The sequence below is a fragment of the Protopterus annectens genome, chromosome 1.part0 (genome assembly GCF_019279795.1).
Source record: "Protopterus annectens isolate FY-2018-M chromosome 1.part0, PAN1.0, whole genome shotgun sequence".
In the NCBI taxonomy this organism is placed as follows: domain Eukaryota; kingdom Metazoa; phylum Chordata; order Ceratodontiformes; family Protopteridae; genus Protopterus; species Protopterus annectens.
This window is the reverse complement of record NC_056725.1, coordinates 381,902,883-381,930,700: the sequence shown is the minus strand read 5'-3', so window position 1 is coordinate 381,930,700 and position 27,818 is coordinate 381,902,883. Positions and strand designations below refer to the sequence as shown.

Genomic DNA, 27,818 nt, shown 5'->3' with positions numbered 1-27,818 from the left:
GATATTCACATCCTGACCCCACCCCCTGCCCAGAAAACCACAGTGAAAACTTCTCTAAAGCAAATTTCACACTCCTCAAAACTGAGGTGGAATCCTTCAAAGCGCCCGGGCCTGTGGAAAATACAGCCCAGACCGCAGAATCCTTTATAAACGCATTCTATGAACACCTTCAGGAATGCATGGATCATGCGATCCCAAATAAAACCAAGACCCAATCCTCCAAAGGCAGATGTCCTGTCTGGTAGACCCCAGCCATAAACAAACTATACAATAGAAGGAGGAAGCTACTAAATGATAGAGCAAAATCCCAAAAAGGGAAGGCATCACTGATCAGTATTAGCAAAAACTACGGGCACTCATAAAATTGTCTAAGGCCAGCTTCGAGAGAAAAATTGCACAGGACACTAAGGATAATCACAAGGCTTTCTTTAGTTATGTTAGGAACCTGGGTGGTAATTCCCAGATATGCTCAGAATTAGTCCAAAATAACAAAAAATACACTGAACCCACAGACATTGCCAACATCCTAGCTGACAGGTTCAGCACAACCCCCTCCCACCAAAGGGCAAATATCTATCCCAGCAGAGTGCTGCCCCTGACATCTCAGATGCTCAGGTAAGAGCCGCCCTCTCCAAAGCAAAACACAGCAACAATGGGACCAACCGGTGTCCCGGGCTGCGTCCTACATGAACTCCAAGAAGAGCTAAACCCAAACATAAAACTACTGTTCAATCTCAGCCTTACTACAGGATATGTGCCCAAAGAGTGGCGTACAGCAACAGTCGTCCCTCTCCATAAAGGTGGTGCCTCAACGGATCCTGGAAACTATCGCCCCATAAGCCTGACTAGCTTGGTCTGCAAAGCTATGGAAAGGATCATCATGGACCTCATAAATAAAGATATTGGGGACCTACAGACACTGGATCCTACCCAGTTCAGCTTTGTTAAGGGCAGATCCTGCCTCTTAAACCTGGTTGATTTCTTTGAAACAGTCACAAAGGCCATTGACGAGGGGAAGGTGGTCCACACAGCCTACCTGGACCTCGCAAAAGCCTTTGATACAATACCCCACTCTGGCATTATAGATAAGCTCATTGTAAACTGGCTCAAGGACAGAACCCACATGGTTAGAATTTCTGGAGCCATGTCAGACTCCAAACCAGTTACAAGTGGTGTCCCACAAGGCTCAGTCCTGGGACCTCTCTTGTTCGGTATATATTTCTCGGAGGTACAGGCCAACATGGAAGGACTGTGGCTGACCAAGTTCGCAGATGACTGCAAACTGGGTACCATAATCAACTCTCCAGCCGACAGAAGTATCCTCCAAAAGGGCCTCATAGAAACAGACAACTGGTGCCAGAGCCATGGCCTCAAGCTAAATGCCAAAAAGTGTATAGTCATCCCCTTTGGCAAAAACAAAGTGCCCACAAATTACCACATAGGTGGTAATCCATTAAGTACAGAAAAAGTAATTAGGGACCTGGGGACCCAAGTTGATAGCAATCTCTCATTTGACAACCTCGTGGCCAAAGTGGTTAGAAAAACATTTTATATAGCCCACCTAATCATGAAGGGATTCACATCTAGATCAGGGGAGGTCATCGTGCCTGTTTACTCATCCCTCATCAGGCCCATAATTGAGTACAATGCCCCTTTTGGGATGTACCTTACCAGACACCTTCAGCAACTGGAAAGACCCCAAAAGTACCTCACCAAGAGGATCAAAGGGCTGAAACAGATGCCATATGCTGCCCGGTTAAAGAAACTCCAGCTCTACTCAGTGGCATACCACCTGTTCAGAGGCAATCTGTGCCTGATGTATAAAGCCATGTCCACCCCAGAATTAATGGACATGCTGCACCTCAGAAAATCCAAATCCCAACAACCAAGAAGTAACTGCAAACTTAAAAAGACCAATAATCACCTGAGAGAAGCAGTCCAAATAGTACAAAACAAGAAAATGGTCTCTCCACGATGTAGCAAATAAAATGACGTGTCTCAGGAATTCCAAATAATCCACTGGATCATGTAGTAAGCATAAAAACCTTTTTATTTAGAACAAGTGGGAAGATGATCGCTTTCGCGTGGATACAACCACGCTTCTTCAGATAACATTTTCACCCACAAGCAATCATTAAATAGCAAAGTAATAAAAATACCATTAATTGCTTAATGAGTTCAATTAACAGTTAAAGGTATAACTGCTAAGAAATCTTAAAAACAGGAATAAAAAACGCATAGGGAATATATACATTGTGCATAAGTTCTAAACAATGTTAAAACTCACAAGACATGAAAATGGATATATTATCCGCTATAGAATGTTATGTTAGAAAATATATTCAATATTAATATTAAAACCTGAACAATACTATACACATGTGAACACTATATAAAGAGTATGTATATAAAGAAATGTGTATAGGAAATATATATATGTATAAAAATATATATGTATAGAAATATACACATATAAGTGTGAGGATGTATAATGTATATGTAAAAACGTAATATATAAAAGATGAAAATAAAGATAAATATATAGATATATATACAAACAATGCAATGCAATAAATAAGAGCACTAAGTGTGTTGTGAAGCCTGATGTAAGGCATTAATAGTAATGAAATGAGTAAAAAATACATCAAATGAATTATCTTGGAAACCTGACTAACAATATATACTTAGTGTAACTGGATAGTAGGGTAAAACTTATAACAAAAGACTTTTATGGACATTAGTTTGAGTGCTGAAATGTTTTATAGATATATGTGTGTGATATCTATATATATATATATATATATATATATATATATGTATATATATATATATATATATATATATATATATATATATAAAGAGAGAGAGAGAGCGGGACAGAGAGATTAATATATATACCCAAAATGTCTCATAGAATTAGGGAAAAAGCCTCCAAAACTGTGAACAGTATTCTTCTTGTCCGTTCTTGTGTGATCTAGCATGTTATTTCAGAGACCTTAAGCAGCGATTATGTATGGGAAAGCCATATGCTGGTGATCTCCCACCTGGGTTGCTGTAATACTCTTTACCTTAAGCTTACAGATGGTGAGTTGCCATAACTGCCACATTACTGACTGCCACCTCTTGGACCAGTCATATAAACCCAGTTTTTGAAAGGCTTGAAGTTGCTTCTAGTCACTGCCAGATTTGTTTTCAAGATCTTGGCATGCACCTACCATCTTCTTTTCAATCTTTGATCCTGCTTATCTTAAGGAGTTGCTCAGACTGTATTTCTTAGTTAGAAATCTCATACTTTTTTAATTTCTCCAAGTCTTTTGGGTTTCTAATACCAAGACGGGAATGGACCCCATTCCTAAGTCAAAATACGATTAAAGTTCATGAAATTAGTATTGTTTCAAGCTTTCATGTCAGACTTTCAGGGAGGGGTTGTTTAATATTCCTAAGACCACATCAGAGACACTGGGTAGTCTCATTTGCTAAACTTGGCCCAATCCTGTGGAATCAGCTACTATCTCTGAATCAGGTAAGTGACTATGAAAGCTCATTTAGTAGATGTCATATATTCTACTTCTTCTGGACAGTTTACTGGTATTATTGCAGGAATATTTTCCATACTTTCAGTTGGTTAAATATTTGATTTGCATGTATATAGATTTTTATTTGTCATTTTATTTGCCATCAGCATTGAAGCTGACTCTTATCATCTTGCTGTTGTAGCTCATTTAATGTAAGGTGACAAGGTTTAAACATTTGAACATGTTTATTAAATAAAAATAATAAATAAATGAAATAAATAAATAATTATGTTGAGAATTTCTGTCTAACACACTGACAAGTTTCTTGTGGAATCAACAAAGCAGCATATCTGGTCCTTTCTTTCTGCTTCCTAAAAGCAGTATAGTCCAGCTCCACCCCCTCCCTGTCCATCTCAGCATCTATCCCATGTTCTCTCCATCCTGTCCTGCCCCCCCCCCATAACCTCAGCTTAGGTTATTTGATAAAGCAGGTAAGAAAGGCAAATAAGATGGCAAAGTAATAAATAGATGTGGGCAAGTCGCAGTTGCTTACCTTACATATGCAACTGAACAGTCAAGGGCAAGGTCGCCTAGTTATGGTCATAGTAAGCATTGTGTTCAACCAGACCAATTACTACAAAGCGAGGAATGTAAACATAGTATAGTATAGTGTATTGTACAGTATATTATAGTATATGTCTAATCTGGTAGAGTGTAGTATAGTATAGTGTATTGTACAGTATATCATAGTATATGTCTAATCTGGTAGAGTGTAGTATAGTATAGTATAGTATAGTGTATTGTACAGTATATCATAGTATATGTCTAATCTGGTAGAGTGTAGTATAGTATAGTATAGTGTATTGTACAGTATATCATAGTATATGTCTAATCTGGTAGAGTGTAGTATAGTATAGTATAGTGTATTGTACAGTATATCATAGTATATGTCTAATCTGGTAGAGTGTAGTATAGTATAGTGTATTATACAGTATATCATAGTATATGTCTAATCTGGTAGAGTGTAGTATAGTATAGTGTATTGTACAGTATATCATAGTATATGTCTAATCTGGTAGAGTGTAGTATAGTATAGTGTATTGTACAGTATATCACAGTATATGTCTAATCTGGCAGAGTGTAGTATAGTATCTGGAAATACCTCATTTTTGGATTAGCTCATGCTTTTCTGTGAACAAAATATTCTTGGTTTGCTCATTTATACATCATAAGCATTAAGGGATGATAGCAACCTTAGGTTTTGGTCTTAAGATTGGGAAAAGCTTCTAAGGTAGAACTGCACTCACAACCGTTATCTGCAAAGCATCACAGACTTGGTCATGTCCTGAACAGTAATGACAGAACATTGTTTTTACTCTTCATCTAGTAATAGTGCCTAGAGGTTTTGATGTTTGCGTGTCCTATCTAAGTGGCTGGGAAACATGTGGCACCTTACAATTAAGTTTTATCCTTTATGAGCTATAAACTAATTTCATTACAAGTTCTCTGATCTATAAATACTAAAGTATTAAAATGCCATAAGACTTATCTTTCCATAATGCTTTTCATTATGAAGGTGTATGCACAAGGGCCACTATAAAGGTATAAGTCGTGTATTTTAATTTAAAGAAATGCTCTGGTATTGTATTCCCTAACCTAAATTTGAACTTGAGTATCTGATTTAATCATTTAATGACAACTGTCAAACGAAAAAACTTCAAAGACCAATACACGTAAGGTTCAGTTAAGGCACTTTAACTTACTTGCAGCAAGGAGACAAAAACATGCAAATACAAGGATTTGTCTAACTACTAACAGGAAGTATGTTCATTCTTATACTATTTTACAAGACATGGTCTTCTAAGCTGGCGTAATCAAACACAACTTTTAGCATTGTTCTACAGCAGATGTTACTTCAGATTTTTTGCTGACATGACTAGATTTGTGAGAAACTTTTCAGAAAAACAACCTGGCCTTGGTGACCATTAATCCGTTTACAAGCGTCTATTGTACAGTGTTACTTTTCAAGGTACTTTTCTAATACAAATACAAGCAAATGCTGATTGCAGTTCATATTTTCAAGCAGGCTTTGTACTAATTATCTGTAACTTCTACAGCTGTGTATTTTCTCATGGCGCAGCGGAACTTCTTGTCTAAGTTTCATACAATTAGTATTGTTCTATCCATTATTTTCCTAACGCAAGCAGAAATCACCTGCTTCTCAGTAAATTTCCAAGGCACAAGCAAGATTTTAGCTAAGAGTACAAGGTCAGAAAGCAACTGCAATTTGTACAGATTTATGCAGTATGAAATAGAATGAATGTGTTAACTCTTTTCAAGCTTCTAAATGCACTAAGCATATTGCTAATACACACATTAATACATATTTTTCTAACATTTCCCCCCTATTAATACTTTTATTCTACTTTCAAAATAAGCATAAACCGTTTGTGTTCGTCTCCTAACCTCTACCACCCAGGATTTGCAGTTAAGAGAGTCATTCAGTTTAAACTTATGAAAGCTTTTTAGTCTTTTAACAGTTCTTCAAACTCAGTACTTTGATATAAGGTTTCAGAAACCGACATGTCTATAAGGTCTTTAATCAGTCTTTTCATGCAGGGGATACCACAACAAACACATACTCCCAGTAGGAGCATACCTACACAAATGGCAATCAGGATGCTCATTAGGATGGTACCCCACCCCCCCAAACCATTTCTGGAAAAAGTCCATCAGTGAGTTTGGGCCTGGTTTGGTCATGGCCGACACTTGCTGAATTACCTCAAGATGATTGTCTATCTCGTGTTTATGGTCAGGAATATACGAACACACGTACCACCTCTCGCCGCTAGGGTGAAGTCGAGAGCCATGTGGTTTTGGAGCACTACAGTACTCATAGCATTCAGTTCATCAATCACCAATTTGAGATCAGAAAAAGTCGCATTGCTCATTACTTCAAGAAGTTTTGATAGTTTTCTCAGCTCCCAGATCGATTTCACTGCTCCATATGCTGGTAATATGCCTGCCCACGATATAACACTATCACTCAGGTCCATGCATGTCAGTCCTTTGCCTAGAGAGTGATGGTCTTTCCAACGTGCATCGATTTGTCCCACTGGATTTACAGGTTTCCTGACGACTTCTTGGACATTTCAAATTTTCCCATGAGGCAAAACTGTAGTGTGTCGTATGGCCGGAACCAGGTAACCCAAAAAACAACTGCCGGACCAATTCTCAGGTAACCATTTGTATGCCTTTCTGCCACACACAAAATAACAGTCCTCTACTTTAGTAGTAACCTTGCTATGAATGTACACTTGCCCTGCATGAAACATTTTTCTATCAATTACAGACAGCTGTTAATAAAGAACAGAATTATGTTTTACTTCATCAAGTGTTTTGTGCATCAATCCAAGAAATAAATCATAGTTTGTATTACAATAAAGATCTACTTTGTTACCTTTAGTGTAACATCTATAAGGAACAGTTACATTGCAATTGCTCCAGCCCACTTGAACAGTATCATTTTTATAAAAACGCACAGTTCCCTTTTGTGGACTAGACAAGTGCAATGCTATTTTATCTTGTGCTGTAATGGTTGAGGTATCATAAATCAAGTTCTCCCAGGTCTCATTGACCCCTAGGGGGACTGTAGTCATTAATAACCCCCCGTATGCTGTCGGCAAAGCTGTGCAAATCCAGCAATTCGAAACACTGAAAGTCTCAGCATACACATATTTAATTGCCTGGTAAGTGTTAAAGTTTGGATGCCAGTTTATGAATAACGCTTCATGTTTATTCAGTTCAGCCTGCGTGGCTGGGAAAAGAAAAGGCCACAACAAAAAGATTATTGTCACTAATACAGTTAACAGGATGATTATGCAATACTTCTGAGGAAAGGGTTGTTCTGCATTCCTGTTTCTTCTGGACTCTTATCATTTTTGCTCTTGGCATGTGACAAGATTTTTGTCCAGTTCAAAGTTTTTAACTAATTTACAGTGCGTCAAGTGGATCCAAGAGGCACGTTCTGCAATTTTGACTGCAGTGGGTGTTGACAAAAGCACTTGATATGGACCTTCCCACTTCGGAGATGCCCAATTTTTCCTCTTAAATATCTTCAGCCAGATCCACGCTCCAGGGGGCACTGCCACTTTTGATGGCCTGGTTCATTCTTTATCTGAAACAGAATTTAACTGCAACAAATGTTTAGAATTTAACAAATTATGCATATACTCTGCTAATGTACTGTCAGCGTCCTGATCTGCGGGCATGAGAGATTTCCACTGAGGTATATAGTAAGCCCTTCCAAAGAGCATTTCAAAAGGAGTCAATCCTTTTGCATTTGGAACAGTTCTCATGCTCAACAGTGCCAGGGGCAGACAGTACACCCAGTTTCTCTGTGTTTCTATCATTAATTTTCTTAGCTTACTCTTTAAAATCCCATTATACCTCTCTACTAGCCCTGCTGATTGCGGGTGATATGCACAATGATTCTTTAGAGAAATACAAAAATGTTTACTTAACTGCTGTATGGTCTGATTCACGAAGTGCGTGCCGTTGTCACTGTAGATCCTTTCCGGAATGCCGAATCTAGGGATGATTTCTTTAACAAGAACTTTGGCCACAGTCGTAGCATCTGGATTTTTAGTCGGAAAGACTTCCATCCATCTGGAAAACATATCTACAATGACAAGACAATACTTCTTATTTTCACATTTATTCAACTCTATGAAATCCACACAAATAGTATGAAACGGATACGGTGGTGTGGGGAAACTCCTTTGCTTGGGCTTTAACGCCCCTTGTGCATGATGTTTATTACAGATGTGGCATAACAAACAAAATTTTTTAGAGTAGTTTGTAAATCTGTACATCGTGAACACTTGGTTCACCAGCTGTACCATCCCCCCTGTTTAGACATGGCACTGCCCATGACTCAACAAAGCTGCATATCTAAACAAATTAGATGGCAATATCAGTTTTCCTTCTTTAGAGATGTACAGCCCCTTTTCGAGAATTGCTCCTCGTTTTACCCATCCTTGTTTTTCAGTTTGCGTAGTAAGTGTTTGCATTGTCTTTAACATTTCTAAGTCTAAAATCTCAGAGGGTTGTAGTTCCTCATTCAAAAGAAATACTTCTGAAGCTGCCTGCTTTGCAGCTGTATCAGCTCTCGCATTACCTTTTGAAATCCTGTCCTGTTGCTTGGTATGAGCTGTGCATTTACAAATAGCTACTTTCTGAGGTAAATGAATAGATTCTAAAAGATCTAAAATAAACTGTGCATGATTGATTGGTTTGCCAGTAGATGTTATCATTCCTCGATTTTTCCACTGTTGCGCTAAAATATGTACAGTAGAAAAAGCATACTGGCTGTCAGTAAAAATGTTTACACATTTACCCTTTGCTAAGGTACATGCCCATGTCAAGGCAATCAATTCTGCTGCCTGTGCAGATAAACTGTGTGGTAAAGATTTCACTTCTGTAATGTCTATTTCAGAAACTACTGCATATCCTACTAGGTTCTGTCCTGCAGGACCCTTTTGCATGAGCCGTCCACGTAGTATGTCACCTCGGCATCATCCAAGGGAACATCCGTAAGATCTTTTCTAGGCAGTGTCTTTTGCTCAATCACCTGCAGGCAGCTGTGTGGTGTGCCATCTGCAGGAGTTGGGAGCAAGGTAGAAGGGTTCAAAGTCGTACATCGTTCAATTGTCATATGAGGTTGGCTCAACAATATAGTCATACAAGAAAGATGCCTAGCAGGGGAAAGATATGCTACCTTCTCTTGCAGTAAAATAATCGCAACTGCATGAGGCACTCTCAATGTGAGAGGGTGGAACAACACTACTGAGGCCGAAGCCTGTACTGCCATTGCAGCTGCAACTACTGCTTGTACACAGTGAGGTAAAGACCGTGCCACTGGGTCCAGTTGTGATGAATAATAAGCAATAGGGCATTGCTTGTCCCCATGCTGCTGTGTTAACACTGATGTCATATAACCTTGCTTACAATCTACAGTTTGGAAAAAACGTTTATGATAGTTTGGTAATCCCAAAACTAATGAGGACGCTATTAACTGTTTCAGTTTGCAGAAAGCAGGTTCTGCTTCTGGTGTCCATTGTATCAAATCCTGTGCTGCCAAAGGCTTTTTATGAATCAAGTTAGTCAATGGTGCAGATTCCAAGGCATAGTTTGGAATCCAACTCCAACAAAAATTAGTCGTACCCAGGAAGGACATCATTTCCTTCTTGGTAGTGGGTTTTGGTGCTTGCAAAATCGCTATTTTTCTGTCCTCATCTAATGTCCTACCTTCCTTGGATATTACATATCCTAGGTATTTAACTTGTTTTTTCCAAAGCTGCAGTTTATTTTTGTTTACTTTATGTCCTTCAGTGGCTAAAAATTGTAATAGCGCTATGGTATCCTCTTTATAATCTTGCTGGGTGGGGGACGCAAGCAGGATATCATCAACATAAAGCAAAATCTGACTACCTATTGGTGGGGTAAATCCCGCCAAGTTGCTTGCCATTTCTTGTGAGAATATTGTTAGACTTTCACAATACCCCTGTGGTAGTCGCATATATGTATACCTTTTCCCCTGAAATGTGAATGCAAACCAATGCTGGCTGTCAGGGTGTATTGGTATCGAAAAGAACGCATTGCTAATATCAACCACAGAAAAATATTTCTGTTGAGGTTTTAAATCATTCAACAGGGTGTGTGGGTCTGGCACGGTAGGTGCCCTTGATATTACTGCGTCATTTACAGCTTGTAAATTTTGGACCATACGCCACTCTCCATTCGCTTTCTTAACAGGAAATAAGGGTGTGTTACATGGTGAATAAGGAGATTCCACCAGCACCCCTTCCTTAAGTAAAGCTGCTATAATAGGTTTGATTCCTACCTCTGCATCTTTTCTTAAGGGATACTGTCTTTTTTGTGGTCTAAATGCTGACTTTGGCGTGATAGTAACTGGTCCTGCTGTACGAATAAGTCCTACATCTGATTTACCTGTTGACCAGAGATTTTCTGGTATATTCTGTAAGGCATTCTCTGCCTCCTTCAATAGGAGTGCCAATCAGCTGTCCTTGCTAGACTGCAAGTGTACAGCTGGGTGGGGCTGAGTTATCCAGTTCAGCTTCTGCACTTGTAGTCTCTGTTCTGACACTTCTAACTCTGTCTGTTTTTTCCATCTCGTGACTTTTTCTCGTAAGTCTACCCATTTTACATTCTTGTCCTTAGTTAAGCGACATGTGGTAATCGATTAGATTTATAGAGTGCAAAGAACTCCTGGGGCAATGAACAGCTGGCTACACTGTTCCCTTCTGTGTCCCAGTACAGATTACATAATACCAATCTGTTTGCACGATTTCTAAACAATTCTTGCTCATATTCCTTATCAGGTCCTGGTGTATTACAATAATACAGAGTACAGTGCAACAACTGTTGTTTATCAGTGTCAAGGGAGGGGAACTTGCTGATGGCTACGTTCATCAACTCTTTGGTCACCGCCCCTGGATCAGTTGTAACCAAGTCCTGGCTGTACCAATAAAACATTTCACCCTCCAATTGCACTGCAAAGGTATCAATTTGTCGCTGTGCTTCCATACCCTGCATAGTCGGAACTACTGCTATACCAAATAGATGCATAAGGTCCCTGCCCAAGAGGTTTACTGGGCATTTTGCAGAAACAACAATTTTGCTTTTCTGGGTCAATCCTGAAACAGGATCAGTTATCACAATACTATGGGAGAGGGGCTCCCGATACAGCTGTCCATTAGCTGCTTTCACTAACATGTAATCAGGTGGCTCTGAATTCTCTGGCAGTTTGGAGGGATGTACCAGGGTCCGTGATGCCCCTGAGTCACACAAGAATCTGACTTCCCTCCCTTCTACCAGGAGTGTAACTTCTGGTTTCGTGTCTGCTAAATAGAGCTCTAAGCTCAATAAAGCCAAATCCAATATTTCATTTTCTTCACTATCCGTGACTTCTTGCACTTCCTCTATGTCTTCTGTCACATTCTCTACTCCCTCTATCACATACTCATTTGTCCTTTCTCCGCTATCCCCTTCTAGTGATTCCTATCATATAGTCACTCCTCACCCTCCTTATCCTCCGTGGTTGCCTTCTTATTTTTCTTGCAATCCCTTGCCAAGTGTCCTTTCTTACCGCATTTAAAACATTCACCCCTTTTCTTTTGCCCTTCAAAGTCCTCTGATCGTTGATCAGATTGTTTGTTTCCCTGGGCATTTTTCTTGCCCTTTTTCCTGGACTGTACTACATATACTTCTGCTCCATCTTCTACAGAAAATACTTGGGCTTTCTTTTTCTTTTTGCTATTAAAATGCCTTTCGGCATGTCTAGCATATTCAAGCAATGACTGTAACCTGCTTGTATGATGATCTACCATGTGTTTTGTAATAAAGCTGCTTATAGATGCAATACCGCATTTCAAAAATGCATTCTTTAACTGCTGCTCGTATGGGGAATTGTGTGTCTGATCTTCAGGAACCTGCATTCCACAATGGTTATTAAAACATTCTAATAGTCTGGCATAATATCGGTCAATAGCTTCACCTTCCTGTTGGATGCATTGATTAATGCAAGTCCAGTCTGCCCTAGGCTTCCATTTCTCAGAGATTCGGTCTGTAAGACCTTTCACTCTGTCTAACTCTACGCTGCTATGTGGGAGGGGCCTGAGCGCAATATCACGGGGATTCCAGTCGCCACTAATCATGTGCCAATCTGGTCCCACAATTTGTCTGACTACTTTTTCTACCTCTTCTCCATTTAAATTATAACTCAGCCTCATTCCTTGCAAATCTTCTAAGAACTTTCTAAAATTAACTTTTGGATGGGGAATTCCCTCAGTGGCTTTCCGGATGTCTTCCGAAGTCCAGGGTCTATACACTAGAATAGTTGGGTCCTGACCTTCTTGCCCTGCCTGAGGATTAGGCACTTCTATAAGTGGGCATATTTCTTCTTCAGTCATAACTCATGAATTTCTACCCATTTGATATAACTCAATGTCCCCTTTTGAGTTTCCTGCACGTGTTTGAGACCTGGTCTCGACGGGATCTCTAACAAATGGTTTTGTAATGTCTCTACTTGCAATGACAGCAGGATATTGCAGGGGTGGACTAATTTGTTCACTTGCCTCATATTCTGGTAAAGGAGGCGGAGGGGCTGACGCTATTACTAAGTTATTGTCCTCCTTATCTAAAAACATTGTTTTTGAATTATTACTCTTTTGTTCCCTTCGGTTTACTTCCTCAATCCACCTGTGAGTCTGAGGAATTCCTAATTGACGTTGCTTTTTTACCCGACCTTTAGAATCGGTTTTAAGCTGTTTGACAAGTTTGACAAGTGAGGATTTTTCTAGTTTACCGTCAAATTCATACTTATTAACCCATTTTGAGTAGTATTTAATATTATCAGCACGCTGTGACTGCATGTATTTCGCATCTTCGGTTAACGGCGGATTTTGGGACCTTTTTGTACAATTATTACCCATTTTGTTCTACCCTTTTAATCGTTACGTAACACCTTATTTGTAACGTGGTACCATGGATATTTTTATAGTCTCTTCAGAATGACTGCCTACCTGCTCTGTTTCCCTGATCTATGACAAGACAGTAATCTTTCTGTCCCTGACTTATAAATAAAGTCTTAACAGAACAAATACAAATCTGGTCCCTGATCTAAAACAGAAAAAGAAGGTAGATTCACCTTACCTGAGCCTTCGTGATTGATCACCTGGTTCGAGTCCTTCAGTCGCAGATCAGAAAGTGGCTGGCCTCTTTTGTATGACAATTCAGTCGGAGGACTTTTCAAGTAAGAAGAACCAATGTGGTTTCTTCCCCGTACGGTTTCAAGCCACCTGGCCTGTCTGATCCGAGGCGAAGTGAAGGTTTCCGGTCCGAAGGACCAATCTGTCAAAGGAAAAAACTTCAAAGACCAATACACGTAAGGTTCAGTTAAGGCACTTTAATTAACTTGCAGCAAGGAGACAAAAACATGCAAATACAAGGATTTGTCTAACTACTAACAGGAAGTATGTTCATTCTTATACTATTTTACAAGACATGGCATTCTAAGCTGACGTAATCAAACACAACTTTTGGCATTGTTCTACAGCAGATGTTATTTCAGATTTTTTTCTGACATGACTAGATTTGTGAGAAACTGTTCAGAAAAACAAACTGGCCATGGTGACCATTAATCCATTTACAAGCGTCTATTGTACAGTATTACTTTTCAAGGTACTTTTCTAATACAGATACAAGCAAATGCTGATTGCAGTTCATATTTTCAAGCAGGCTTTGTACTAATTATCTGTAACTTCTACAGCTGTGTATTTTCTCATGGCACAGCGGAACTTCTTGTCTAAGTTTCATACAAGTAGTATTGTTCTATTCATTGTTTTCCTAACGCAAGCATAAATCACCTGTTTCTCAGTAAATTTCCAAGGCACAAGCAAGATTTTAGCTAAGAGTACAAGGTCAGAAAGCAACTGCAGTTTGTACAGATTTATGCAAAATGAAATAGAATAAATGTGTTAACTCTTTTCAAGCTTCTAAATGCACTAAGCATATTGCTAATACACACATTAATACATATTTTTCTAACAACAACTATTATTAAGAAAAACTGTGATCATTGCATTTTAGTGAAAATTACTTGTTTGTTTTGTGCTGTTAGAAAATGTTACAGTACTGCATCCACAGCAGAGTTCAGTCCCAACCTTGGATTTTGACAAAAAGTTACCTTGTCTCTTACACCAAGTGTGAAACTGACTGGTCTAGGGATGTTTTTGAAGGAGTATGTTGCTGGTAGTTTCTCAAGACGTTTTATAAAATCATTAATGATGTAAGCCCCAGGCATCAGAAATTCCCCTGACGGAATGTTTGCAGCACTTTTCTTTCTGCCTTCTCCCTTAAAATGATAAGTCATCTTAATGGGATTTAGTTGGGCATCCTGGATAAAATCTCGCACTTCATAAGTTCCTGGAATAGGAGTATCCTGTTAAAAAGTGAATATTATATAAAATAAATGCATTAAAGCTCTGCTATTTTATTCTTTATTAAAATGTAACAGTAAAATGTATTTATCACTAAGGTATTAAAGATAAGAACAACGTCTACTGCTATTTGTTTAATGTTGCACTTCATGAAATAGTACTGGTACATTACAAAATTAAGAAAAAGTAGTTCAAATTTTATTTAACTTAAAACAAGCCAGCAAAATCTCAGTTCTTTGTACATTTTATTTAACTGCATACATCTGGAATGTTTTCAAATCATTTCAAGAAAAAAAAGAATCAATAATTATCAAGAGGAATATAAACATGAATATTACATACATAAAACACACACAGGCACATGTGCGCACACACACACACACACACACACACACACACACACACACACACACAAAAAACAACATGTGCACACACACACACACACACACACACACACACACACACACACACACATACACACACACACACACACACACACACACACACACACACACAGACATGCACACACACAAAAAAAACAACATGTACACACACACACACACATGCACCACACACACAGACACGCACACACACAAAAAAACAACATGTACACACACACACACACACACACACACACACACACACACACAAAAAACAACATGTACACACACACACACACACACACAAAAAACCAACGTACACACACACACACACACACACACACACACACACACACATGTATATCTGATGTTATACACACGGCTTGTTAATGCATCAGTTTCCTCAATAACCTTAAGAGTAAAGTTTCAAAGGTCCTTATTTCAGAAACCTAAGGATCCATTAAGTATTTATTTGCTGTACATGCATTTTCATATACAAGATTTATATTCCAATACTGAAAAAGCAAGCTTTAGCATTTTTGCATCTCACTATTCACATTTGCAAAGCTGAAGTCACAAATCCCATAGAAATATAGCAATGTTTCATGCATGCTTGTTATGAAGAATGCTGTTATACCACTCATCACATTCTCTTACAATGGCACAAAAGCCCACCTGAGGTCACATTGATGGTAAAACAACAATGCCAGTGGATAACATTTCATTCAAATTAACAGTCATCCCACGCACTATAATACTGTTTCTTCTAGAAGGTTTTTAACTATTTATAATATATCATCTGTGTTAATGTCAGACAAGCTGTTCGCATTAATTTTTAGAATGTTTGTTGTTGTTTGTCTTTTCGTCTTTTCCCGGTTAGTGGTCGCCACAGTGGAACTCCGGTCCGCTAATGATTAGCAGTAGATTTTTATGGTGCCGAGTTGCCAGCCCGACGCCCAACCTTCAGCGAAGGCATGTCCATTCACGCATGTCTTTCGTTGGCTACTCGACCGCGGGGAGGACATGCAGACTCCACACAGAAGGCACTCCAGCCTAGAATCGAACAGGAGAACCTCTTGCTGTGAGGCAACAATGCTACCACTGTATGAATTTTTAGAATGTAAAGCTTAAATCAGTTTAGGGTTCATGTTCCCTTAATATATTGAATGTATTTGTAACACATGGTGATAGGTAAAGAGATATAAAAATTCATCCCTTTAATAGTCTTTATACAAAAACTTGGTTAATGGAAATACATGAAAGCAAGTTTTAATTTTCATTGCATAGACATAAAGGAAGATGCTATGGCTACAAACTGGGTTATCATTTATTGAAATGTGTAGCTCATGTGAGGTAGTGTGGTTGTCAGAACAAGGAGTTTTACATGCAATGAGTTGTAACGGTCATATCATATTACAAAGCTTAAGTGGCCTTTTTAATAACAGAGGTTATCAATGATAGTGTGGTAATGAAAGGGCAGCGCAGTGGTGCAGTGGTTAATGTTGTCACCTCAAAGCAAGAGGTTCTCTGGTTCGATTATTGGCTGGGGAGCCTTCTGTGCAGAGTTTGCATGTTCTCCCTGCATTCCTGTGGGTTCCCTCAGGGTACTCCGGTTTCCTCCCACATTCTAAAGACATGTGACTGGAGTGTTTCTCCCCAGGCCTCCACTGAAAATAGGCTCTGTGTAGCCTAGTCGGACTTTCCCGGTCAACGAATGTTAAATAAATAAATAAAAATGAAATAAACAGAATTAAGTTGAGACATTTTGCACATATGCCATACTAATATAAACTAAAAATCAGACCTACTAATGAAGCTTAATGCGGTTTCTAGTGTTTCTGTTATAATTGCCGCAGACAATAATATCTAATTACTTTTAAACATGTTCAGTATGGTGCCGGAGTTAGAAGGTGAGGAAAAAAGTATAGCACAGTTAAATTGCTATGGCAAGATTATTATTATAACATTAACTATTTCCATCCTTCAGTAAGACTTTAATAAGAGCATTATACGCACAAAGAACTTCAAGCAGGGCATTGTAAGCCACCCTGATAGTGCTTTTTTTTAAACATTGCCAAACAGACAAACCTTCCAACATAACAAAAGCTACTTAAGATAAGCTAAAGGTGTTACTGCTCAGTGCTAGGAGCCTCTCTCACCCTAGATCTGACATCTGTGCAGTTACTGAAACGTGGTTCAAAGTCATGGAAACCACTCCAGCAGTGCATGGCTATAATGCCTTTCATACATTCTGACCACCCACTGAACAAGAAAGAGCAAAAGGCAGAGGTGTAACTATCTACATAAAGGATAAGGACACCTCACGGCTGGTCAAACAATATGACATGCTTGAGCTACTCTATGTCTAACTAACCATGGGAAAAAAAGCTATTACCATATTCTTCCTAGCTACAGGTCCCCACTATGAATCAGGAAACCCATACATCATACCTGAAGTTACTAGAATTCTTCACCATCCAGCCCAATAACATACTCATGGATGATTTTAATTACCCCTCCATTAACTGGAAAGCATATGACAACTAATACGCAGGCCCAAAGATTTATTGACTTTGTAAATTCAGTTTGTCTGCACTCTCACTAGTGGTAAAAATATCCTAAATCTGGTACTCACAAATATGAGAGAGTTCTGCACCCCTCCCCATGTGATGTCTTTACTGGTAAGGAAGATCAGATAACAAAGCGGTCTCCCTTGAAATAAAAGTAATCTAGTCCCCCACCTAAATGCAAAAACTTTAAGGACTTCTCTAAGGTAAATTACTCTGTATTAAAGGAAGGCATAGCTACCTTCCAAGCTCCCCTCAAATCCAGAAAAACACAGAAGCCTATGCAGAGGCATACACAAAAGTCCTGTATGACCTTATAAACAACTGCATAGAAATGGCAGCACAAGACAAAAAATTAAACCAGGTCAAACCTCAAAAGCAAGCCATCCTGGTGGACCCCTACTTTAACACATTGTACAGCGAAAGAGAAAAAATCCTGTTGAGAATTAAGAGGGAATTTGCACAACAGAGCAAAAAGTCCCTCATTAGTCTAAACTAGCAAATCAGGGAACTAATCAAGTCTCTGAAAGAAAACTGTGAGGCAAAAATAGCCTCCATAGCTAAGGATAACCATGAGGCATTTTTCATTTATGTCCTCAATCTTAAGAGCAATACCTAACAATTTGCAGAATTAGTTGTAGATGGCATGACATATACTCATCCAGAAGATACAGCAAATCTGGTGGCTGACAAATTCAGCTCAAATGTCACCTCCCCATCACCCACGGTTCTCCCCCAAGAAATACCCTTCACCACTCCACTGCCAATTATCACCAAAGAACAGGTTGTCACCGCACATTCTAAAGCTAAAAAGATGGCTTCAATGAGGCTTGACGATATGCCAGGTTGCCTCTTAAACAGCTTAAATCAGGACTTATCAGGCCCATTAGGAACTCTATTTAAACACAGCCTCTGGACTGGCTTTGTCCTGATAGAGTGGAGGAAAGCAGCAGTCATCCCTCTGCATAAAGGAGGACCATCTACTGACCCAGAAAATTACAGACCCATAAGTTTTATTAGTCTTATATGTAAACCCATGGAAAGAGTAATCATAGACCTGATAAATAAAGACATAGGAAAGCTCCCCTTTTTGGCATTTTCTGGCTTGCTAAAGTTTATATCTGTAACAGTAACAGTACTTGGAACACATCTAGAGTCTGTTTACTGCATTTCCTGTGTTGCACTTAATTTAAAATTGTTTTTTTTCTCTAAAAACTGCATTTTACCTGATTTTCGCCTAGCACTCAAGTGTGGGGTCATTTATTGCACTGTTGTGATTATTTTGCTGCTTGTGTATCTCTGCTACCTTTAAACTACAACAAAAAGGAAAAAAAAAAATCTTGCTTTTTTCCCACTTTCTGAAAGTTAAGAAAGTTCAGTTACAGATTTGCTGTTCTGAACTGTTTGAAAGTTTCTAGAAGGCCAGTGCTTACTTGGCCTAAAGGGAAGTATCTATGCTCACCAGTGGGAGCGGTTAACACTGAACAGCCTGCCTGTCCCTGGAGGAGTGGTTACTACCTAGAAGCTGCAGTTTTATTGGCCATTTTGGGTCAATTCTAAACTCCTTGATCTGCCTCTCTTAAAACCCGACTGCCTCGTGGTTTTGGCGTCTTTTCAGGCTTGCTAGTTGTTGCTGAAGCACTTACCAAGGGGAGAAAACGCTGAGAGAAGAAAAGGAGCCACTTTTATGATTTTAAGTATTTTCTTCTGATTTCTTGTTAAGTTTTACTGCTTTGCCGCCTACTTTTTGGCATTTTCTGTCTTGCTAAAGTTTATATCTGTAACAGTAACAGTACTTGGAACATATCTAGAGCCTGTTTACTGCATTTCCTGTGTTGCACTTAATTTAAAATCGTTTTTTTTTTTCTCTAAAAACTGCATTTTACCTGATTTTGGCCTAGCACTCAAGTGTGGGGTCATTTATTGCACTGTTGTGATTATTTTGCTGCTTGTGTATCTCTGCTACCTTTAAACTACAACAAAAAGAAAAAAAATAAATAAATAAATCTTGCTTTTTCCCACTTTCTGAAAGTTAAGAAAGTTCAGTTACAAATTTGCTGTTCTGAACTGTTTGGAAGTTTCTAGAAGGCCAGTGCTTACGTGGGCTAAAGGGAAGTCTCTGTGTTCACCAGTGGGAGTGGTTAACACTGAACAACCTGCCTGTCCCTGGAGGAGTGGTTACTACCTAGAAGCTGTAGTTTTATTGGCCATTTTGGGTCAATTCTAAACTCCTTGATCTCTCTCTCTCAAAACCCTACAACTCTCCTTTTGCATGGTTTTGCGCACTGAGCAGCGTCGGGCAGCGCCGCCTAAACAGGTTTAAACTATTCCAGGCTCCACGAAGTCTGCTCTTCACTTTTTCCCTTAGAACTGTTCAAACTCCCAAAGTAATCACTCTATTCTCTTTCTAAAGCCCTGCACTTGCTCAGCTCTTATAAGGAAACACTAACTAACTAAAGCACTACACCCTCATTGACTTCTCATAAGTATTAGGCTCCCAATTGGTCCTTCCTGATCAAGTGAAAAATCAGTCCCCTTCCCTAATCTGATCAGTAAAAAAAAACAGTTCCCTATACTAATCTGGTATGTCCAAGGGTCAGTTTCAAGGTTACTCTCCAGTCCAGCTGGTGAATCTGGGAATTTTGAGGCAATGTTACAATTGCCTTATGTACACAGACAACCCTCTCCTCCTTCCAACAAACTCTAATACATGTGAGAGATGCAGTTACACAGCCAAACTGAAGGCAGAGCTCTCTCAACCCAAGACTGGCACAGTCAGTCAGGAGGAAAAGGTAACCACCCACACCACAAATCCAGTCTCACATAGACCTATTGCATTTGCATACCCAACACATAAACACACAAAAACATACTCGGAGGCTCTAAATAAAAATCTGCCTAAAGAGCAAAGACCTCCTAAGCAAATATCCAAGCAACAGCCACCCCTCAACAATACCCATAAATCACATATCTCACAAAATCAGTGTGCCTCACAGTCACAGCCCTTAAGGCCAAACAACACACCAAATACACTTGTTATAGGAGACTCTATTGTCCGGCACACTGACGTCCTGCTCACCAGACTGAACAAGGAGAAGGTCACTGTAAGCTGCCTGTCTGGTGCCAGGATCTGCCACATAATGCAAGCACTCAGGTCACTCCAAAGCAAATACAAGTATGACTCCGTCTCATTGTCCATGCTGGTGTGAATGACCTGAGACGTACCTCCCTGGACTACATGAAAAGAGACATAGAGGAGCTCTCTGACCATGTAGCCCAGGCTGGTATGACCCTGACCTTGAGTAGCATCTTGCCCTCACCAAGAATGATGCCACAGTATAAAGACAAAATGATCAGTTTCAACAATTGGCTAAAGTATTGGTGTCATTCAAAGGGGATCCAGTGTCTGTCAGCCTGGGATGACATGCTTGACAAGCCAAGTTACTTCGCTAGGGACGGCTTGCACCTGTCACCCTTAGGCTTTTGTATACTGGCCAAGGCTCTTGCCACCCCGATAGTGCCTTTTTTAGGCAAGCCTCAAAGGACAAACCCACCTCCATAGACAACCCAAGGATAAAAAAACTAAAGGTAATGCTACTCAATGCCAGAAGTCTAAACCTCAAGATGCACGCACTTGAGGCTCTCCTCAGTATGGAGAAAATCGATGTCTGTGCAGTAACAGAAACCTGGTTCAAGGCTCCTGAGAGCACCCCAGCACTACCAGGTTATAACTCATACCATGCGTTTTGGCCCCAAAACTCGGACTGAAGCACAAAAGGAGGGGGAGTATCTATATTCATCAAAGATACCTACACCTCCAAGTTAGTGGCACTGCACGAAGCATCGGAAATCATCCATGTGCAACTAACAGCGGGCAAAACTACCTTTAAGTTTGTAGCCTGCTACAGAACACCCTCCCTATTACAGGAACCCCACTTGGCATTCCTGAGAACACTGGAGAATATGAAGGTTGCTCCAAACACTATGTTATTGGGTAACTTCAACTACCCAAACATTGACTGGGAAAAATACTCAAGCCCAAACACCCTCGCCCAATGGTTCCTTGAATTTATAAACTCTAACGCAATGGAACAACTGGTCACCACTCCCACAAGAGGGAACAACATATTGGACCTGGTCATCACCAACATGGGGAATCTATGTTCCACACCAGAGGTAAACCCCTCATTGGTAAGATCAGACCATAAACACATTTCCCTGGACATCCATATCCCATCCCCACCCCCAGCCAAGGAAATCACTGTAAAGAATTTCTCAAAAGCCAACTTTGCACTTCTCAAGACTGAGGTGGAATCCTTCAAAGCCCCTGGGCCAGAGGATAATACAGCCCAAGCCACAGAATCCTTTACAAATGCATTCTATGAGCACCTGCAGGAATGCATGGATCGTGCTATCCCAAATAAAACCAAGACTCACTCCTCCAAAAACAGGAGACCGGTCTGGTGGACCCTGGCCATAAATAAGCTATACAACAGAAGGAGGAAGCTACTACATGACAGAGCAAAATCCCAAAAAGGGAAGGCATCTCTGATCAGTATTAGCAAGAAACTTCAATCCCTCATAAAATCATCAAAGGCCAGTTTCGAAAGAAAAATTGCCCTAGACACTAAAGATAATCACAAGGCCTTCTTTAGTTATTTCAGGAACATGGGCAGAAACTCCCAGATATGCTCTGAATTGTTGCATAACGGTACAAAATATACCGAACCTACAGACATAGCCAACATCCTGGCAGACAGATTCAGCGCAAACTTCTCCCCCCTTCTCCCCCAAAGGAGCAAATGCCTATCCCAACTGAATGTAACCTCCCTGACATCACAGATGCACAGGTGAAAGATGCCCTCTCCAAAGCAAAAAACACAGCATCTATGGGGCCAGACGGTGTCCCAGGCAGTGTCTTACATGAGCTCCAAGAAGAATTGAACCCTCACATTAAGTCACTGTTCAAACTTAGCCTTACTACAGGATATGTACCCAAAGAATGGCATACTGCTACACTCCACAAAGGTGGTGCCACAATGGACCCCGGAAACTATCGCCCCATAAGCCTGACTAGTCTTGTCTGTAAAGCTATGGAACGTATTACCATGGAACTTATAAACAAAGACATTGAGAGCCTCCAGACACTGGATCCTACCCAATTCGGCTTTGTTGAGGGCAGATCTTTCCTCTTAAACCTAGTTGATTTCTTTGAAACAGTTACCAAAGCCATAGATGAGGGCAAGGTAGTCCACACAGCCTACCTGGACCTCGCAAAAGCCTTCGACACAATACCCCACTCGGGCATCATAAATAAGCTTACCAGCTTAAATATCAACCCCTATATCACAAGATGGGTTGCAAACTGGCTCAGAGATAGAACCCACATGGTCAGAATTGCAGGTGCCATTTCTGAATCCAAACCAGTTACAAGTGGCGTCCCACAGGGCTCAGTTCTGGGACCTCTCTTGTTCGGTATATACTTCTCTGAGGTTCAGGCTAACACGGGGGGATTATGGCTGACAAAGTTCGCAGATGACTGCAAACTGGGGGCCATAATCAAATCTCCAGCTGACACAAGCATCTTCCAAAAGGGTCTCACAGAGACGGATGCTTGGTGCCAGAGCCACAGCCTCAAGCTAAATGCTAAAAAGTGCATAGTCATCCCCTTTGGGAAAAACAAGGTGCCCACAAATTACCACATAGGTGGTAATCCATTAAGTATGGAAGAAGTAATTAGAGATTTGGGGACCAACGTAGATAGTAATCTCTCCTTTGATAATCACATTGACAAAGTGGTTAGAAAGACCTTCTATATAGCCCACCTTATCATGAAAGGGTTCACATCTAGATCAAGAGAGGTCATTGTGCCCCTCTACTCGTCACTCGTCAGGCCCATAATTGAATACAATGCCCCTTTTGGGATGTACCTTACCCAACACCTGCAGCAACTGGAGAGACCCCAAAAGTAGCTCACCAAGAGGATCATGGGCTACAAACAGATATCCTATGCAGCTCGAGTAAAGAAACTCCGGCTCTACTCAGTTGCTTACCACCTACTCAGAGGCGATCTATGCCTGACGTACAAAGCCATGTCAAACCCAGAATTAATGGACATGCTCCACCTCAAAAAATCCAAGTCCCTTAAAGCTACACACTCCATGGACCTAAACCTAAGCACAAAAATAAATAGGACATGCTGGAGGGACAAATTCATTTCCCAGAGGCTCCCCTCACTCTGGAATAGAATCCCAATTCATATTAGACATAGCCCCTCACTCACCCTTTTCAAGCGAAATCTTGACGCGTGGATGGGAAATCGTAAATTCACCCCTGGGATCTCTTCTGTGTCCCTGCTAGACAGAGGCACAGTAAACTAATCTTAAAAGGGTACCTTCTGTGACCTACTTTACAGAGACACAGTAGGCTAATCTAATAGGGAGGCGGAAGCCAAATACACTCTGGCTAGGCTTATAAATGCCTTAGGGCAGATAGCCTAGTATCTACCTATGAACCTAAATACTGGACCCAACCCAATTTGCCTTTGTCAAGGTCAGGTCATGCCTACTGAATCTGGTGGATTTCTTTCAGAAAGTCACTAAGGCCTTGGATCAAGGTAAAACAGTACATACTGCCTACCTTGACCTAGCCAAGGCATTTGACACAATTCCCCACTCAGGTATTATAAATAAACTCACAAAACCAGGCATACGTCCCTATATCACCAGGTGGATATTCAATTGGCTCACAGAGACGGCACATGGTTAAAGTGGGTGAATCCAGATCAAGCAAGAGGCCACTTACTAAGGTGTGCCCTCAGGGCTCAGTGCTGGGACAACTCCTGTTTGGAATACACTTCTCTGATGTCAAGGCTAATGTGGAAGGCCTCTGGATGACAAAGCTTGCCAATGACTGCTAGCTGGGGGGCAATCACTGAATCCCCTAATGATTTAGATATCCTCCAGGAGGATGTAGATCAGACAAATGATTGGTGACAGAGTCATGGCCTAAAACTAAATGCAAAAAATGCATTATCATACCCTTTGGGAAAACAAATACCCTTGAAAACTACAACACTAATAGAACATCCCTAAGAACTGACTCAAAGGTGAGAGATCTAGGTGCACAGATAGATAATAGCCTGAAATTTGATCGCCATGTGTTCACGATGGTGAGGAAGTCTTTCTATGTGGCACAACTTATAAGTAAAGGTATGACATCCAGATCCAAGGAAATTATAGTCCTGCTGTACTCAGCCTTCATTAAACCAACAATTGAGTACAATGCGCCATTTGGCATGTACTTGGCTAGCCACTTACAGCAGCTGTAGCAACCTCAGAAGTTCCACACAAAGAAAATACAGGGTGTAAACAACATGCCCTATGCAGATAGAGTAAAAGCCCTATTCCATTTACTCAGTCTCCTATAGACTATTAAGGGGTGACCTATGCCTGACCAACAAGGTACTTACAAACCCAACCCTGACAGAGCTGCTACACATCCACAAGTCAAAGAGCATGGGGGTCACCTGATCTAGGGATCTAAACTTAGTCAGTGACTCAAACAAAATATGCTGGAGAGACAGATATGTATCTTAGAGACTGCCCTTTCATTGGAACAGGCTTCCTATTCACATTAAGCAGAGCACTTCTCTGACCCTCTTCAAACGCAATTCGGATCAATTGATGGGGATCACAATTTACACCTGGGGTAGTGCTTATGTCCCTTATGAACAGGGGCAATCTGTTAAGATGTTCAATTCAAAGGCAGCCATCCTCTTGCCCCTATGGGCCACATATTTGGGTAAAATCAGATTATATTGGCTAGGCTTATAAGGGCTCTTAATCCATTAGCCTAGTAATCTCCTATGAACTTAAGAACCTATACCTGGCAACAAATATGTCATAACCACTTTTATTTCATACCTAATAATATTGGCAACAAGAAAAATACTGTAAGTCAATAAAACTGTACAAGTTCTCTATTTCCTGCAAATCTTTATTACTCTTACCCAAGCTGTCCATATTAACATCACCTCCCTTGAATACTATTTCTAACACCTCAGGATTCTGAAACTTTTTAACCTTTTCTCACAGTGACACATCTACCCAAAGATGGTCCAGTACAGTGTCATCAGCCCCCTCACTGAACTTTAATGATTTTATATTGTACTTCTGCCTTTGCAACTCCCCCCAATAACCCACAAAAAACTGTCCATCCTAATCCTGTATATCCATGTAATCACTACCCGCAGCTTCCATGTTCAATTCTAATATTTGCACAGAAAATGACTAGCTGTATGGCCCCCACCTTCTTTCCACAATTGTATATATTCCTACCTCATTTTACATTTTAGTATAATCTTCCATTCTAAGAGTGTTAACTCTATATGACCTTTCCACAACATCATCATGTAACTTACAGATTCCATAGCCTATATCCATTTGATCATTATTACCCAGAGAAGTGCCCTGTAGTCAAATACAGCCAATAATATTAATTTGCTAGCCTTTTCTCTTAATTCTCTATTGGCAAAATCATTGTTTATATAACCCCACTTTTAGTGTTATTCAAGTTACCGATATATACAGGTTTGTACCCTTGCCCACCCCTACCTTTCTTAAAAAAAAACAAAAAACACACTCTCCATAGCTCTGTAGAAAGAAATTCATATATTAAAAAATCTCTTCTAAGCATTCTGTTCATTGACACATCCATCCACAATTCTTTTTTCCCATTTTTGCACATGGAGTCTGGGTGTGACATCATCAGTGACAATCATCTCACATGGAGCCTGGGTGTGACATCATCAGTGACAATCATCTAGAGCAAGGCTCATATCTCTGTGTGTCTGACTCTGCCATGTTTCTGTTATAATCAAAACCAACTTCTCTCCACCACTATATCTACACAAAGATGCTGAGCTGGTGTACTTTTTCAATAAGTGCTGACCTAAAACCCCCCAGATCTTAACACAAAACCTTAGTCCTTGCACCATCAGAACAAGAATGGAGTTATGCAGCAAACCTGTCAGAATAATGATCCAGTATCTGTCTGCCTGGGACAACATGATCGACAGACCACGATGCTTTGCCAGAGATGGTCTGCACCTGTCGCCCCTGGGATTCAGGTTACTGGCTAAGGCTCTTGCCACCCCTATAGTGCCTTTTTTAGGCAAAGTTCAAAGGACAAAACAACCACCGTAACAGGTACAAGCATGCAAAATCTGAAGGTAATGCTACTCAATGCTAGAAGTCTAAACCTCAAAATGCACTCTCTTGAGGCACTCCTAAAAATGGAGAACATCGATTTTTGTGCAGTAACTGAGACCTGGTTCAAGGCTCTAGAGAGCACCCCTGCAATACCAGGCTACAACTCTTACCACACTTTTCGGCCACCAAATCAGGACTGAAACACTAAAGGTGGAGGAGTGTCAATATTCACCAAGGATATTCACACCATCAGGCTAGTTGCCCAACACAATGCGTCTGAAATTCTCCAGGTGCAGCTAACACTAGGTAAGACTGCAATCCAAATTGTAGCTTGCTACAGATCCCCCACCATGCCCCAAGATTCTCACTACACCTTTCTAAACATACTGGAAAACATTAAGATAGAAACAAACACCGTAATACTGGGTGATTTAACTACCCTGCCATTAACTGGGAAAACTACTCGTGTACCAACACCTTTGCCCAACGCTTCTTGGAATTCAAAAATTCCAAAGCTCTGGATCAACTAATCCATAGTCCCACCAGGGGTTCCAATATCCTAGACCTGTCATTACCAACATGAGAAATCGATGCTCCACACCTATGGTCACCCCCTTGTTAGTCAGGTCTGACCATAAGCTAATCACCCTTAACATCCACATCCCACCCCCCACCCCCAGTATGGAAACCTCCATAAAAACTTCTCCAAAGCCAACTTCATGCTACTCAAGTCAGAAGTTGCAAACTTCATGGCACCCATGCAGACGGGAACTGAAAGTTCAACTGCTGAATCCTACACTAAGGCGCTGTATGAGCACATCCACTCCTGGATGAATCATGCCATCCCAAATAGAACCAAGATGCTCTCATCCAAAAAAAGGAAGCCAATCTGGTGGCCCCCTGCCATAAACAAACTTTACAACAAAAGGAAGAAACTGTTGCAGAAAAGAGGAAAATCCCGGGATGCAAAAAACTCCCTTATCAGTCTCAGTAAGAAACTGAGATCCCTCATAAAATCCTCCAAAGCTAGTTACGAAAATAAAATTGCCAAAGATTCCAAGGACAACCACAAGGCATTCTATAACTATGTCAAGAATCTAAATGGCAATGCTCAGATCTGCTC

At 40.3% G+C, this 27,818-nt stretch overlaps 1 protein-coding gene across 2 annotated transcripts in view; it reads right to left on the bottom strand.

The window, feature by feature from the left end:
- STPG4 (sperm-tail PG-rich repeat containing 4) overlaps positions 1 to 27,818 on the bottom strand; it is a 368,777-nt gene that overhangs the window by 176,422 nt on the left and 164,537 nt on the right. Inside the window, exon 3 of one of the 2 annotated variants that reach the window (XM_044060211.1) lies at positions 14,284 to 14,538. The exons of the other annotated variant lie outside the window; for it this stretch is intronic. Coding sequence (XP_043916146.1) covers positions 14,284 to 14,538 — 255 coding nt within the window. The remainder of the gene's footprint in view (positions 1 to 14,283; positions 14,539 to 27,818) is intronic. 2 annotated transcript variants of the gene reach the window in all.